The sequence below is a fragment of the Falco punctatus genome (assembly GCF_963210335.1).
Source record: "Falco punctatus genome assembly, chromosome: 14".
NCBI classification, from domain to species: domain Eukaryota; kingdom Metazoa; phylum Chordata; class Aves; order Falconiformes; family Falconidae; genus Falco; species Falco punctatus.
Genome location: NC_137594.1, coordinates 22,354,683 through 22,370,285, shown reverse-complemented (window position 1 = coordinate 22,370,285; position 15,603 = coordinate 22,354,683). Strand labels below are relative to the sequence as shown.

At 58.5% G+C, this 15,603-nt stretch overlaps 2 protein-coding genes across 5 annotated transcripts; one reads left to right on the top strand and one right to left on the bottom strand.

Moving 5' to 3' along the window:
• The first annotated feature begins 14 nt into the window (after positions 1–14).
• On the top strand, positions 15–7,848 carry POLR2C (RNA polymerase II subunit C). 3 transcript variants are annotated; one of them, XM_080411075.1, is made up of 9 exons: positions 15–172; positions 489–538; positions 775–843; positions 1,025–1,077; positions 1,201–1,329; positions 2,383–2,434; positions 2,926–3,094; positions 6,614–6,688; positions 7,356–7,848. In XM_080411075.1, exons 1-9 carry the CDS (start codon positions 87–89, stop codon positions 7,498–7,500), a joined length of 828 nt encoding a protein of 275 aa, XP_080267201.1. In that variant the 5' UTR covers positions 15–86; the 3' UTR covers positions 7,501–7,848. The 3 variants fall into 3 exon arrangements, with proteins under 3 accessions (XP_080267201.1, XP_080267200.1, XP_080267202.1); XM_080411074.1 differs by having other exon boundaries at positions 2,383–2,491; XM_080411076.1 differs by lacking the exon at positions 775–843 and having other exon boundaries at positions 2,383–2,491.
• A 1,297-nt stretch (positions 7,849–9,145) lies between these two features.
• On the bottom strand, positions 9,146–15,471 carry DOK4 (docking protein 4). 2 transcript variants are annotated; one of them, XM_080411065.1, is made up of 9 exons: positions 15,345–15,471; positions 13,863–14,070; positions 12,907–13,014; positions 11,946–12,060; positions 11,730–11,849; positions 11,430–11,619; positions 10,977–11,115; positions 10,766–10,889; positions 9,146–10,680 (listed from the first exon to the last, which is right to left on the bottom strand). In XM_080411065.1, the coding sequence occupies exons 2-9, from the start codon at positions 13,926–13,928 to the stop codon at positions 10,556–10,558; spliced, it is 987 nt and encodes a 328-aa protein (XP_080267191.1). In that variant the 5' UTR covers positions 13,929–14,070; positions 15,345–15,471; the 3' UTR covers positions 9,146–10,555. The 2 variants fall into 2 exon arrangements, with proteins under 2 accessions (XP_080267191.1, XP_080267192.1); XM_080411066.1 differs by having other exon boundaries at positions 9,146–10,628.
• Between the last annotated feature and the right edge of the window lie 132 nt (positions 15,472–15,603).

Here is a 15,603-nt window from a genome sequence, read left to right as displayed (position 1 = left end):
TTTGGGGGCGGACCGGCGGGGCGGGGGGCCGGACCGGGGGGCGGGGCCGCCGGGGCGCGGGCGGTGGCGCGGGCAGCGGGGCGGCCATGCCGTACGCCAACCAGCCCACGGTGCGCATCACCGAGCTGACGGACGAGAACGTCAAGTTCATCATCGAGAACACGGACCTGGCGTGAGCACCGCCGCGGGCCGGGGCGGGGCGGGGGGCAGAGCAGGCCAGGCCGCGGTAGGCCCCGGGGCCGGTCCCCGGGGGCTCTGCCTTCCCGCGGGGGTCCTGCGTGCCCCACGGGGGCCCTGTCTCCCCACGGGGGCTCTGCCTTACCGCGGAGGCCTTGCCTGCCCCACGGGGACCGCCCCGTCTCGGGTGGGGCCTGCAGCCAGCCCTGTTGGGCCGCGGGGTGCCGCCGGTGCGGCCCGGCCGGGCCCCCGAGGGGCAGCCCAGGCCATGGGGCGCCGCGGGCCTGGGCACAGGTGTCTCTCTCCCTCAGGGTGGCAAACTCCATTCGAAGAGTGTTCATCGCGGAGGTCCCCATCATAGGTACTGCACGGTCCCCTGGGTTGCTGGCCCCGTTGCTCTCACCGCTTCCCCTCCATTTCCTCCCGCACCCTCAGGCGGCTGTCCGCTCCCCTTACCCACGTTTAGCCAGTACTCTGTCTTACCGGCTGTTGGCTCAGCTTCACTGCAGTCTCTGTGATGTTTTCTGTGCTCTTGCAAACTGCTCAGCTTTTCTCCTCTGAAATACTTCTCAGCTTGTGGCTTTTTCCTCTCTGCAGCCATTGACTGGGTCCAGATAGACGCCAACTCCTCTGTGCTCCATGATGAATTCATTGCACACAGGCTGGGTGAGTGCCGTGTGTGTGGAGGACAAAGATATGCAGCAAGGCAGAGGTCATGGGCAAAATCAGTCCAGAGATGCTAATGCACCTTTGTCAGGAGGCTGCTGTTCCTGTACCCACCTTGGCAGGAGGATCGGTGCTCCTGTGGTCTCACTCAGACATTGTCTTGACTTCCTTCTTCCCACAGGTCTCATCCCACTCACCAGCGATGACATTGTGGATAAAATGCAATATTCCAGAGTGAGTAAAGAAAAATGTGGGTGCTTGTTTTGGTGGTGGTGGGTATCTGATCTGGTGGGAAGCACTACTAATTTCTTGCTGGGAGAGGTTTGATGTAAAGGTCTCGACCTGTATCTGTGCCAGGACTGCACATGTGATGAGTTCTGTCCAGAGTGCTCTGTGGAATTCACCCTTGATGTCCGGTGCAACGAAGACCAGACTCGTCACGTCACATCCCGCGATCTGATCTCCAATAACCCCCGGGTCATACCGGTCAGTGCAATCCCTCTGCTTGTCAATGAGCCCTCTCTACATTCCCATTGAGGCCAGGGTAGCAAACACGTGGGACTGGGACAAAATAAGGCCTCTGAGCATGTTTCACATTGCCTAAAGCCCCACTTAAACCGTAGCGGGAGAGCAAAGCAGGAATGTTTGCAGAAACAGTTGTGTGTGCCAGTGTCCTCCTCTTCGCGTTGTCATCCTTCACTTGCTGTCTGATGGTGTGTCAAAGCTGTATGGCCTTTTTAAAGCCTCATCCTGCACCCTTCATTTCAAATTTTTGGGAGGCTTTAGTGTTGCCCCTCCACCTCGCCTCAAACACTCGGAGCCTGTGCACTTGTGTGCTGCTGCCATGTCGCTGTGTTCTCCTGCCTGCTTGCTGCCAGGGCTCTGGCATGGTCAACCTCTTTGAAGGTTTGGCAACAGCCCCAAGGCCTCTGGTTTTCTGGTTCTTGGCCCTCAGTGCAGCAGCTGTGAGGACCCCAGGCCGGGCCAGGGCTGCCAAACAGCTCTTGCTCAGTCGCCTTGAGGAGGGTTGGTGGAGCCAAGGCAGAACAGATGCAAAGAGACTTAACAGAGAATGTTTTAAAACACTATTACTGCATCCAGATGTCACCACAACCTGAGGGCTGCTTCTGATGTCCAGTGGCAGTTTCTGCCTGGCTAAAGCCTAGCTGTAGCCTGCTGTCTCTTGCTTGCTCCAGCTGAGGTGCTGTGAGTGCAGTGTGTCACCTGCCAGCAGCTGTGGGAGTGACTTTGGGCTGCGTTGCAGAACCAAGCAGCTATGCTGGGCTGGGCTGCAGCACTCCCCACCAGCCTGTGGGGGAGAGCAGCTCGGGAGGTGAGCCGGCTGATGCAGTGGGTTATTGCATACCTGCCTGCAGCTGCCTGAATTGTGCTTTACTTCCATTAAGTAGGGCTGGATTTGTTGCTGTAAGTTGCTCAAGTTGGCCCTCTTCAGTCTCTTAACTTTTGTGGGCAGCTGCTGTTCCACGTGGGGAGAAAAGCTGATTTTGCATTAATTTGCTTGCTTTTGTTCTTCTGCAGGTAACGTCTCGGAGCAGAGACAATGACCCCAATGACTATGTGGAGCAGGACGGTAAGCAGCATTTCACTGGGAATAAGAGCTGGAGAAGGAAATTAATTTGTCTTTCAGGTTCTTTGAACTCATTTTTCCTTTACTAGGTATGTAATTGTAGTTACACAGGCAGCTGTAAAACTGGCAATTGAGAGACACCAGTGTCGTTGCATCAGCAGGGTTAGCATTTTGCCTTGATATCACTTAAAAGATCATCCCCAGAACTCAACCCTGGATCAGAGGGTGCTTCTGTCCCTCCTTGTGAGAGCTTAGAGACAGCAAAGATGCAAAACACTGTGATATCTGCTGTTGCTTGGGACGCTGCACGACTCCTTTTTACCTGGCAGAATGTCTCCTAGCTACTCTGAGGACACAGATGAGTCCTTCTGAGAAGCCAAGTGAGCCCTGGCTTCTGGTGACATCTTCCTGGGCACTGAAAATTCCTGCCTTTGCCCTGGTGTGATCCTGCACACTAATTTCTCCTCTGCAAATGGGTGTGTGCTTTTCTGCAGACATCCTCATTGTGAAGCTGCGGAAGGGCCAGGAGCTGAGACTGCGAGCCTATGCCAAGAAGGGCTTTGGCAAGGAGCACGCCAAGTGGAACCCCACAGCAGGTGTAGCCTTCGAGTATGACCCAGACAACGCGCTGAGGCACACAGTGTACCCCAAACCAGAGGAGTGGTATGTTCTAGTATTTGGAGAGATGGAAAAGATTTTCCAGCAGGCGCTCAGCCCTGGGAATAATTTGGGTCAGTAAGTGATCCTGAGCGTGCCTGTTGCTTCCCCGTACAGACTCCGCTCCTGTGTTAGGGTGCCAAGGCCAGTCACTTGGTTGCAGCTACATACAGGGTGGCCTGGTTTGTGGCCACCTCTTGTCTGCCCCTCACGTAGTGTCACTGCTGTTTCACCTCACTTTTATGTTCTTTCCCACTACTTGTGCAAGGAAGAAAAAACAGGAACAAATGGTATGTAGGTCAGGATGAAGTCTGAGGAAGGGATAGATCCATGTGAAGTGGAAGATGTTGCTACAAGAGCAAAGAGCGGAAAGTTAGGTTGCAAAACTGATTTTGCAGCCCTGTTTGGGGAAGCCTGGTGTGTGGCTCCGATTTCCCCTGTACATCTTGCTCCTGGAGCATGAGCTCTGGCAACAGGGTTTTCCTCTCTGGCCCTTTCGTCTGCGCTGATGCACCATTTTGCACTGGTAGCACGCTGCATCTGAGCTGGAAGTGACATGATTTTGCTTTTGGAAGGCTGTTGCCCTGCTTTGGCCAGGGTGAGGACTTCATCTAGCAGCACTTTTCCACAAGTGGATACCTGAGCTGCTTCTGGCTCAGCATACCAGTGACCACCTAGTAGACATCCCATCAAGCATGCTGGAGCCAGCAGCAGAGTGAAAAACCCGGTACTTTAGCCAAGGCAGGATGAGAGCAGGGACTAGAGGGGGCAAGGGATATGCTGCTGTAACAGCGGGGCAGCAGCCAGAGCTGTGCTCAAGGTTGGAAAGACCTCAGTACAGGAGCAGGATTTGGTGCAGGGACCGCAGGAAGCCAGGGCTGAGCAAGCGGGAGCAAAGACCTGAGGAGAGCTGCAGCTGGAGAGGCAGCTGAGCGGCAGAAGGGGCTCAGTGGGTTTTCCTCCTGTTGCTGCCAGGCCCTGCGCTGCTGAATTTGACTCTGCAATGGCTGCCAGCAGTAGCAGGCAAGTGGTGGGCTGTCATACCTCCACACTGTCCGCTTCAAGCTTGGGCACTCGGCCTGTCGCAGAGCATGGCCTTACGCTGTCCCTCGCCAAGTGAGCTTGGTGGAGGTGCAGGTAGCCTAGATTTCACACCTCAGCTGGACTGCCAGGGGCTCTCTGCTCAGGAGCTGTCACAGAGATCCTGTGTGGCTGGATTCACACTAGGAGACTTGAGAAGCCTTTTGTCACTGAGTGTGGAGTTGCAAGTGAATCCGTAACATGCGTGAAATGGGCTGGGATCTGCCTGCAGCCATCCCAGCCCTATTTTATGGATGGAAGGAGTGTACCCTGCTTGGCTTTGATGGGCTCTGTAGGGTGCGTTTGTAGGTCCGGTTCAGTCAGTCTGGGTGAGAACGGGACGTGCCAGGCGTTCAGCTCCTTCAGCACTTTGTCAGGGCGGTGCTCTGGGATCTGCAGTAGGAACCAGGCTGGCTGGTAGTGCCAGAAATCTGGAAATGGGCATTTTCCTTAGTGTTGCTGATCTGTATGTGTGGACTGAAGCTGGACTTCGGGAATGGCCAGCTACAGACCGGGCTGTCAGGGGGAAGGTCCATGAGAGCCTGGTTGCGGTGAGGTGGTGCAGAGCCAAGGAGGGTGCTGCTCAGCAGTTTTGTGGTCAGGAGCACATCACAAGAGTTGATGTGCCGGCCTGTCCCTTGTCACCAGCGGTTTTGGGGGTGGAACTGGATAGTTTTGAAGTTTCCAAATTATTTGTGGCAGATAAATTGCCCCAAAGTTTAGTTGATTGTCTGAGTGATAGATTGGATGCTTGAGAAGCAGGAATATCTCTGTGATGTGAAATTTCAAACTGGGATTTGAAATCATTTTAGGCTTCAATTTGGTGTTGTAAAAATTCTCTGGTTTAATTTCTGTAACGCTGGCTAGTAAGTCTTTGACACTGATGAAGTGACAGACTTGGCATACTGCTTCAAGTTGGACAGGCAGGTGCCAGGCTGGCCAAGGTATCATTGGGCTTGCTGCCTTTTTGGACAGAGAATGTCACAGTGTGACTGCTGGAGAGTGTGCGCTTTAGGAGATGGTGGTGTCACGGAAGACAGCCCCAGCTGCATGGCTGAGCACGTGTACCTCTGCAATGAGGTGCTTCCCTGGCTGGGTGGCCCAAGGCAGCTGCTAATGGGGAATCTTTTGTTTGGTGGCAGTCAGCTGCGTTTTCAGGAACTTGGTGTGTTACACAACAGGCTGGGTACCTGGAAACAGTTTTTGAGAAGTTCTTGGCATAATATATGTGAAAGTTGGAAAAATCCCAAAGGAAGATTGACGTCGGAGCTGCCTGTTCCCTGATGATAAGTCTGTCTTTCCAAGTTCATCTGATTTCCCCATGAAGACAATACAAGGACAAAGTCCTCTGCTATCCAAGGCTAGCTATAATTTTTGGTTTGGTTTTTCATGCTAGTTGCTTTTTGAGGCTGTTGCAGAGCACTGGCACGCAGCTGGACTCTCAAAACAGCTGTCATGGTGGTGGAAACCTCTGCCCTGTTTTTAGTCATGGGTGGTTCTGCAAGTCACATGAAGACACAACTCCATTAACAGTTTATCTCTCTTGGTGGATTGTTACAGACAGAGGATTTGTTTGAGAAGTGCAGTTTTGTTTAAGGCAACTGATGACAGGGTGCTAGGATCAGCATTTCTTGACGTCTCTGGGGCAGAGGAAGGCCAGCAGGAGACCTTGGTGGGCACAGGGTTTTCAGTGCTGGCTTCTCAGACAGCTCAGGACTTTGGGTTTTCTTATATGGATTAAGTGCTTCCAAACAGTCTCTCTGATGGGATGCCCTATAAGCCAAGGGATGCAGCGGGTAGAAAGATGTGTTGGCCTAGCAGATGCACAGGTATTGCAGTCATTTTGGTAGCAATGTGTGTAGAGGAGTGGAGATGCAGGACATGAAGGTGGGCCTCACTGATGCAGCTGGTGTCTGAAGTACAGGAGATTTTTTTTCCTGCTGGGCACAAGATGATTGGGCCTTCCTATCTCAGCTGTACTGCACAGACTGAGTGCTGGAGTGCTCCGATGTTTTCCTGGCCCAGTGAAGAGTAGAAAGAAGAGATAACACAAGGTCCGTTACTCCATAAACAGCATCCAGACTCCATAAACACAGTCCCTTCAGGCATCAGCATCCCTTTGCTGTGACCACCTGCTGATTGTGGCAGTGTAGGTGGACAGGGCCACGGTACCCTGCACAGGGCTTGCTGAATTTGGTCAGAGCAGGGCTGATCCTCTTCCTCCAGCCCTGCGGGGTGCTGTGTGGCATTAAGGAGGAGCTAGAAAGGTTAGTGTAGGACTGAGCTTTTTTTGTGACTTGATGTTTGATGACTGCTCCTTTGCTGCTGGATGTGAGCCCCAGTGCTCACTCTGTGGGGCCAAACAGTGCTGCTCAGCACCTGGGCTCCATGGGACCAGGCTAGAGTGTGGGCTGTGTGCTAACCGCTCCTGCTCTTTCATTCCAGGCCCAAGAGCGAGTACTCTGAGATTGATGAGGAGGATGCTCAGGCTCCCTATGACCCCAACGGGAAGCCAGAGAGGTAGGAAGCTGAATGTGCTGCTGCAGCTAGAAAATGAGAGAACCAGCTGGGTGCATCTCATCAACTTTCGTGAATACGCGAGTATCTACTATCTGCTGAAGTTTGCCAGCCCAGGGAGCTGGTGTTCCCTGAAAAGCAGCACACAAGTTGGAGTTAACTGGTGATATGCCCAGGCCTGGCAGGTTTTCCCCTCTGGGAGATATCCTGAGTTCATGTTGTCAAGTAGAGCAGTGCAGGACTCGGTGAAGTGTGAGGCCTGCGGGGTAGAGTGGCTTAGGATATCTATTCACCCATGTGGGTGGCTCACGCTCTGGTTGCTGGTGGTACCCCCTCTCTCCTGGGTTCTTTGTGCTGCAGAAGTGCCTGAAGCCAGCCTTAGTCCCTGGTGAGAGATTCTGTGGCGACTTGCAGGTCATGGTGCTGAACAGGAAAAAATCTCAGAAGTGCTCTTGCAGCCTGTGATTTCACAAGTGTTGGTGTGACAGTTATAGAGGGGCAGCACTGGCTGTTGCGTGGTTGGGGAGGTAAATGATGCTGATGGTTGGGATTCCCAGCAGATCCCCCTGTGGTGGGTCACAACAGGCTGGAACTGCTCTGCAAGTGCTCTCTGGTTTTGCACCTCCTTGCTGAGCAGTTGGTGACTTAATCCCTTGACTTGTAACCTCAGGTTTTATTACAATGTGGAGTCCTGCGGTTCTCTGCGCCCAGAGACCATCGTTCTCTCTGCACTGTCTGGCCTGAAGAAGAAACTGAGCGACCTGCAGACCCAGCTGAGCCATGAAATTCAGAGTGATGTCCTCACTATAAACTGAGGTGGCCTCTTGCAAGAGAGTGCTCAGCTGTGAGTGATGCGGAAGGTCCTTGCCTCTGCCCGGCAGTTCTTTGAGCTGAGGCTCTTATCTCCCCATCTCCCTCTGCCTTCATCCCTGGCCCTCCTTCCCAGGGCAAGCCATTGTGATGTGTGGGGTGTAGCAGGAAGGGAATCGGTGGTTGTCTTTGCTAGGACAGGCTTTGTCTCCAAGTGGTCCCAGGGTTTAGGCCAGAGTTTTGGATTATGGCCACGTGGTGTCTGGGATTGGGAAGTGTGCGCCTCCGTTACACAACCCTACTTTATTTGCATGTCTGTTCCTTACTGTGCTGAATAAAGCCTTACACACACACCCCTGTGTTCTGTCATCCCTGCAAGCTTGTCCAGGACTGCAGGAGGAGGCGTCACATCATTTACTTCTCTCCAATAGACATTAAGTTAATGAGATCTGCTTTGAAGGGGGCATTGCTCTCTGCTGCTGATTGCTGCTCTTGACATTATCTCCTAAGGAGACCAGAACCCCCTCCAGCTGGTAGCCCATCATTTACTGATCCAGTGCTATGTTTAACGCAGATGTTTGAGGCCAGGCTGGTAAGCGAGATGCTGCAGAAGGCAGTGCTGCAGGGGAGCCCAGGTGGGCCAGGCAGGCTTAGCTGTATTTAAAAACTCCTTTGGAGCAGACTCTGCCTGTGTGCTATACAATATTTATGTTAGGTGCTGGAATGGTATGGCTGGGAGTTTGTCATGAGGAACACCTGGCTGATAGCTTCCAGTGTGCCCACAGCCCCAAGGTGGGTCGTGTGCTGGAGCTTGGTACAGGTCCTGAAGAGTGACCATCGTGGCAGTGGCTGAAGGCTTCCAGCAGTTGCCTAGCTCAGCCCTTCCCCTCCCCTCTGTCGGTGCCCAGCAGGACTTGGGACCAGTTCCTCTATGACACTTCCCTGCAGAGACCTGCCTCTTCCTTACCGTGGTGGCCGGGAGGGAGCAGCTGTGTGTGCCGCTGTGCTCGTCCCAGGGTGGGTGTGGGGCACAGGGATGGCTCAATGAGTGGGGATGGGTGCTCACGCTGAGCTGGAGGGAGCAGCCTGAGAGTGCTGCCTTCTCCTCCAGGGAAGAGCTGCTGCTTTGGTGTCCTTGCTGCGGCACAGCCGGCTGTGCCATGACTCCCCGGGCCTTCCCTGTCCCCAGAGGGAGCGCCACCCCAACTGGCATGGCTGTCTTACCTTGAGGCCAGTGCTCTGCCAGGCAGTCATGGCGTGAGTAACTGAACTGGCACAGTTCTGGGAGAGCTGGGAGATGGAGTGGCTTGAAAGTCCTTTGCCTGAGGACTTGGAGCCACCAGTGCCCTGGCCCATCCCTGAAGCCGCAGGCGGCTGGAGGCTAGGGGTGACAGCAGGGTGCTGGCATCCTGTTTCGCTCAGGGTTGTTTGATGGAGGGTGGCAACTTGCTTTACCCTTCTCCCCTCCTGAGTGGTGTCAGGGCTTTACTTAACAATGTCCTGGCCACGGCTGGAGGCAAAACAAAGCTTTGAGCCAAGCACCCTGCCAGGAGCATCAGGAAATCTTTCCCCCATCAGCATTTTTCTCTCTGGCAGGCACTACTCCCTCTTGCACTTCCCAAGCGCATTTGGATGGAACAGACAAACAGGAAGGGTGGATAAGGTTGTTTATTCATTGAGCAACTCCTTAAAAAAAAGAAAACCCAAACATTTTTGGTAATAAATGTTAAATCTTTTCCAGATGAGTTGTGTAGTCAGGAAAAGAGAGCGAATTACACCTCTCGCCCAGGGGAGGACATGCTACTGGGCAGTGCTGGGGTGCTGATGAGCCCCTCCATGCCCTGCTGTGCTGCAGGGAGCAGCATGCTGTCCCCTCGTCCCCTCAGCCACAAGCTACACCAACCCAAGACACAGTATTTACAGAACACAGGTTCCCACATCACAACACTCCCTGTCCCCAAAGCACGGACCTGGAGCTCTAAGGGCAGAAAAAAACCCCACTGACCACCCAACCCAGACCGAAAGAAGACTCCAAAGAAACACCAATGTTTGCACAGCAATAAAAAGATAGCCCTTCTAAAGGAGGTCAATGAATAGGAGAACTAGAAAAAAATCAATTGCTTTTGAGTTCAGCACATGAAGCCCAGCTCCTCCCTGGGTGAGGGCTTTCAACCGGCTGCACCGGCAGGTGAGGAGGGAGCAAGGACAATGGGAATGCAGAGAAACGCGGCTCTTCCCCCAGCAGCGTGGGCTGCTCTGCCCAGGGACTTCTTATATCCACAAAGCTGTCCCTCCAGGGACAGATGCTACTGGCCAAAACTGGTCCCTAGGTTGCCCATCAGCAGATAAACCAGGGGTGTGGCCGGGGGGAGCAGCTGTGGGTAGAGGAGTGAGGGGTGCTGGGGTAGGGGCAGCCCCAAAAAGCTGGGGAGCTCGGCTCTGCCCAGCTGCTCACCCCAGCTGACCCCCCTGGAAGGAAAACCAGTTTCTCCTGAGACATCTCAATTCTACAGCGAGTGTTTAAATAGCTTTGAGAAGTGCAAAAATCAGCTCAGGGGTGGCAGGGCGTCCCCACTCTTCACGGGGCAGGGGAGGATGCTGGGACCCTGCACCATCAGCCTGGCATGGTCACATCCCCCAGCGCTGCTCCATCCCTGCGGCTGGGTGGTGCTCCAGCCTTCCCACCTTGCAGAAAACACACTGACTTTCTTGCCCCCCACCCCCTTCAACTCCCAGCTGGCTCCCAAAGAGTCAAAAACCTCTGAGCATCTCTGCCTGAGGGCTCTTCAGCAGCCGTGAAGTTTGCATTCATGTGAGAAGAAAAAATCTCTTACAATACAGCTATTCAATACATATTTCAAGTCAGTCGAGGCTGAGCCAGTCGTCACCTCCACTAGCGCCAGGCCAGGGCACGAGCCAGCGCCTGCTCCTCCAAGGTCCTGGCACAGCGGGTGCCCCAGCTTGGTCACCCTGTGGACTTGGAGGGGTGGCTGCCTGCATCCTTACCACCCCTTGGGGAAGAAAAAGGGGACCCCCACCGCGGTGTCCCCCATTGCCAGCTCACGGGGATGATGTGGGCTCCCTGCTCTCAGGCTTGTCGCATTTGGAGGACTTTGGCTTCAGCAAGATGAACCTGTTGAGGAGGTCGGTGTCCGAGCCAGCCTGGGCGCCCGCGTATGCCTCCCCTGGGGATGAAGCGGAGGGTGGGCTCACCTGGGGGCGATGGGCTGGAGGAGCAGCAGCTCCTCGGTGGGGGCCAGGGACACTCACCAGCGTAACTGGACGACTCAGCCATGTTCTGGGAGCCGGTGATGTGGTGCCAGTAGGCGCTGCGGGGCAGCATGGTGGTGGGGGTGCAGGGGTAGGAGAAGTGCTCGGTGCCCTTGTTCAGCAGCTGCAGTGGATGAGAGAGGGGTGAGGGTGACACGGGGTGCCCCCAGCTCCCCCCCGAGCTGTGTCCCCAGGGTGGGCTGGAGCTCACCCTGACATTCTTCTCCATTTCCAGCAGGACCCTCTTGTGCTGCTCGGCAATGGCCAACGTGGCATTGTGCACGCGCTGGTAGATCTGCTCACCCTCCTGCGTCTGGAAGGTGTAGAGACCTTCCCCTGCATCACACATCCTGAGGGGACAGGGCATGGGGCATCACTGGGGTCCCCAAGCCAAGGGATAATAAAAAATACACCCCCCAGGTGGCAGCTGGCCCAGCTTCCCACGCTTTTATTGCTGTCCCTACGGCCCCTCCACGGTGCTGAGCTGGGACCAGAACCAGCTCCAAACCTCCCCAGCCACAGGGCAGCCTATGTGGCCATGGCCATCACCCCGGCGTCAGACCTGCCCTGGGGTGACGGCAGCAGTGCCACCTCCTGGTGCACCCAGCAGGGTGGAGGCCCCCAGCGGTGGTGGTCCCCAGTCCCAGCAAGGGTGACATCTCACCGTCCGGCCTCAAAGGTGAAGCGGGTGGCATCGCGCCCGTAGCGACGCAGGGAGCAAAGGGGCCAGGAGACCAGCTTCACCCGGGGGTTGTGCGTGTCCCAGAGGTAGATGTTTTCGTGGGTGATCTGCAGCTTGCACTCGCCGTAAACGTCCAGGTTGGGGCAGGGGAGGAGGAACACGTTGAACCGGTCTGGAGAAGGGGGAGGAAAAAGAAAATTTAAAAAAAATGATAATAATCGGGGGCGGGGGGGGGCATAGCAAGGCCAAGCCCCGGGGAAGTGCCCGCCGCCACGTGCTCACCCGTCTGCTCGCACTGCACGCCGGGCGCCAGCAGGTCGGGCTCCCCCAGGCTGATGTCGTTCAGGCGGGCCCCCAGGCACTCCACCGACAGCGTCTTGTACCACTCCTCCGCCTCCAGCTCTGCAAGGCACCACGGCAGCCCCTGGGCAACCCTGGCCACACCGGGGTGTCCCACCCGGCACCCCCCGCCCCGCTGCCCTGGGCTCTGCCCCATACCCGAATCGCAGGTGAAGGTCCGGGCCGAGTCATCGGTGAAGACGATGGCCACAGCCTGCCTCTTGGTCTCCTTGGGCAGCCGCGTGATGCATTTGACATTGCTGATCTCGGTCACCTGCGGAGGATGTCACCGAGGACTGCACCCAGACCCCGGCTGCTGCACCCAGCCCCCAGACCCTGCTGCACCCAGACCCCGGCTGCTGCACCCAGACCCCGCCCCCCATTGCACTCAGACCCCGAAAGCTGCACCCAGACCCCGGCCCCCGCTGCACCCAGACCCCGGCCCCTGCTGCACCCAGACCCCGAAAGCTGCACCTAGACCCCAACTGCTGCACCCAGACCCCGGCCCCTGCTGCACCCAGACCCCAGCCCCCACTGCACCCAGACCCCAGACCCTGCTGCACCCAGCCCCCAGACCCTGCTGCACCCAGACCCCGGCTGCTGCACCCAGACCCCGCCCCCCACTGCACCCAGACCCCGAAAGCTGCACCCAGACCCCGGCTGCTGCACCCAGCCCCTAGACCCTGCTGCACCCAGACCCCGGCTGCTGCACCCAGACCCCGGCTGCTGCACCCAGACCCCGCCCCCCATTGCACCCAGACCCCGGCTGCTGCACCCAGACCCCAACTGCTGCACCCAGACCCCGAAAGCTGCACCCAGACCCCGGCCCCCGCTGCACCCAGACCCCAACTGCTGCACCCAGACCCCAACTGCTGCACCCAGACCCCAGACCCCACTGCACCCGGACCCCAACTGCTGCACCCAGACCCCAGACCCCACTGCACCCGGACCCCAACTGCTGCACCCAGACCCCAGCCCCTGCTGCGCCCGGACCCAGCCGCATCCCACCAGAGCACAGGGGGCAACAGCCACCCAGCTCCAGCCCACCAATTTCAGGCAAGAAAGGAATCGCCGTGGCCCCTGTGCAGCGCCCCAGCACCCCCCCAGCACGCCCCCTCACCTTGGGGCACCCACGCAGGCATGCCGACTTCTCATCTGGATACTTCTCCAGGCGCTGGGGCCCTTTGCTGGAGGATTTCCGGAAGACCAGCCAGCACCGCCGGTAGATCTGCCGGACAGAGAGCGCTGGTGGCTGCTGCCGTGCAGGTGGGGGTCCCTGTCCCCACTCCATCCCCTTCCCCAGGAGCCCTGCCCAGTCCTGCCGACTCTGCTGGCCGGGAGCAGGAGGGAATGGTGGGGATATCCCAGGGCTTCCATCATCCACCCCCACCCTGTCAACACTAATTACAGAGCTTAATTAATGAGCATGGGTAAGGCTCCCAAGGGGACCCCCCATCCTGGCATCTCCTCATCCCCTTTCCCACAGCCCCTGCCTCCAGAGTTGGCGGAACCATTGCCTCCAGGCATGTCCCCCACCTCAAGCCTGCTCCCTCTTTGTTCTCCCTAATTAGCGTGAAATTACCCAGCATGCTTGTTGCTGCCAGCTCTGAGTGATGAAGGCGGGCGACCAAACCCCCTGACCCTCCACCTATGGGTGCTGCACTCCAGCATCCCTCTAATAGGCAGCCCCCCCACTGGCATGGGACATCCCCGGTGCCAAAACTGGGTGTGGAGGGAAACTGAGGCATGGGGGGAGGGGGGTCAGGGACAGCCCCCAAACCCCCATGGTGACCCGTGTCTGGTGAGGGGATGCCACCCGGTTCAGGAGCCAGTCAGCGCAGGATCAGGCCCCGGGGGCTGCCGGATGATTTGGGTACCAACAAGTGGCCCACCCCTGCCCCCATGCTGCCACCCCTGCCCCCAAATGATGCTTATTCAACCCCAAACCAGGGGCGCAGGCTGCCGCAAGAGCTGACATGGCTGGGCCCCCCATCCACGTCACCCCTCGCAGCAGCTGGCACCCCAAATCCACGGGTGCCACTCCCCACCCCCCCATTCCTTGAGACCCCCACTCACCCCCAGCTTCTTGCTCTTCATCCTCACATAGCCTTGCTTGATGATGTCGTTAAAATTTGTTGCCATGGTGATGGCCTGATGGGGCGCGGAATATTTTGGGAGGGGGGGGCTGCCTTCACATTCGCCCCCCCCCCTCCATCCTCTTCCCTCGTACCCCCCCTGCCTCACTGCTGGCCCAGCTTGGTGTTAGTGGCATCCCCCATCCTGGCTGGAAAAAAGAAATGACAGATCGATGGGTGACATCTTCCTCCTCCTCCTCTTCCTCCTCTTCCTCCTCCCTTCTTTGCCTGAACCATCTGAGTGGAACAGTCCGGCGTTAACCCCTGCCAGCACGGCTGTGCCAGGTGGGCATGCACGAGTGGTGCCCTGCCACCAGCCCCAGCGCGTGTCCCAAGGGACACCCACACTGGACCTTGCCCACAGGTCTCCATTGCCTGTGGCACTGCCCCTCCTTCCCCCTGGACCACTCGCCTGGGCACCAACACGGGTCAGTCGCTCGCCATCAGTAGGGTTCAGTGTTAACGACCTCCTGCCCCAGCCAGGCCGGCTCTGCTGTGGGGTGTTTCAGCCCCAGGCGCCGAAGGCACCCTGGCTCCCAACCTCGCACCCCCGGCACGACCCAGCCTCCCTCCGGCCCCACCGGGAGCTCGGCCTCGCTCAGCCTGGTCCCCACCTGGTCCCTCCACTCCGTGGCTGGGGGTGATCAGCCCCAGGGCGGTGGGACAAGGTGGGGACCAGGTTCCTTTCCCAGCCGGAACCCCCCCTTCCCCAGAAGACAGTAACCTTGGAAACGGGATGGGGCCATCCCCAGGGATGCTCGGGAGCCTGCTCCGGGCCGGTGACGCCCTGGTCCCCGAAGCCCCGGCACCGCGGGGCGGGGGAGGGGGGTCCAGCCCCATCCAGCTCAGCAGGGCCAGCCCGGAGGGGCCACCCCGCAGCCGCTGCACCCCGGCACCCCCCAGGCACCGCAGCCACGGCCCGGCCGGGTGCCAGCGGCACGGCTCGTGTCCCCCCCCCGCGGCCTGGGACCCCCGGGGCTGCTCTGGGGTGGCTCGCGGCCCGCCGGGACCAGGGCTGGGGGCGAGGGGACCTGGGGGGGCCGCACCCTGAGGACCCTCTGCTGTCCCGAGAGGGACTGGGGCCAGCGCCCACCTCTGAGGGGAATATCCCCCACCATGCCCCCCCCCCTCCATGGCCCCCAGCCCATCCCCCATCCCACGCACATGAGCACCCCAAGGGAATTCAGAGATGCTGGAGGGCAGCTCCTGCCCCCCTCCCCGATCTGTCACCTCGGTCACCCCCAAACCCGGCACCTCCATCACCCCCAGGTCTCCGCCGCTCCCACCGGCATCCTCCCTCCCCGCGCTGCCCCCCCCGCCGGGACCCCCGACACTTGTCACCCCGAACCTCGGCCAAGCCCCGTCCGGTGTGTCCCCCCCAGCCCCGCAACCGCTCCCCCGCCGCGCCCTGCCCCGGCCTCACCCGCCTCCTCGCGGCAGCCGCCGGCCCCGGCGTCCGGCTCCGCGTCGCTGCGAGCCCTGGAGCTGCGCGGCCCCGCCCGCCCCGGCCCCGCCCCTCCAGGCCCCGCCCCCGGTGCCCCGCCCCCTCCCCCCACCCCCACCCGCCCCGGGCTGCCTCCTCCGTCCCTCCGGGCCCGGCCTCGCCCGGCCCGAGCCACACCCGGCCGCCCTGGAAGGAGGTTTCCTGCCCGCACATCATTAGGCTTCAGAGTGAACGCCCC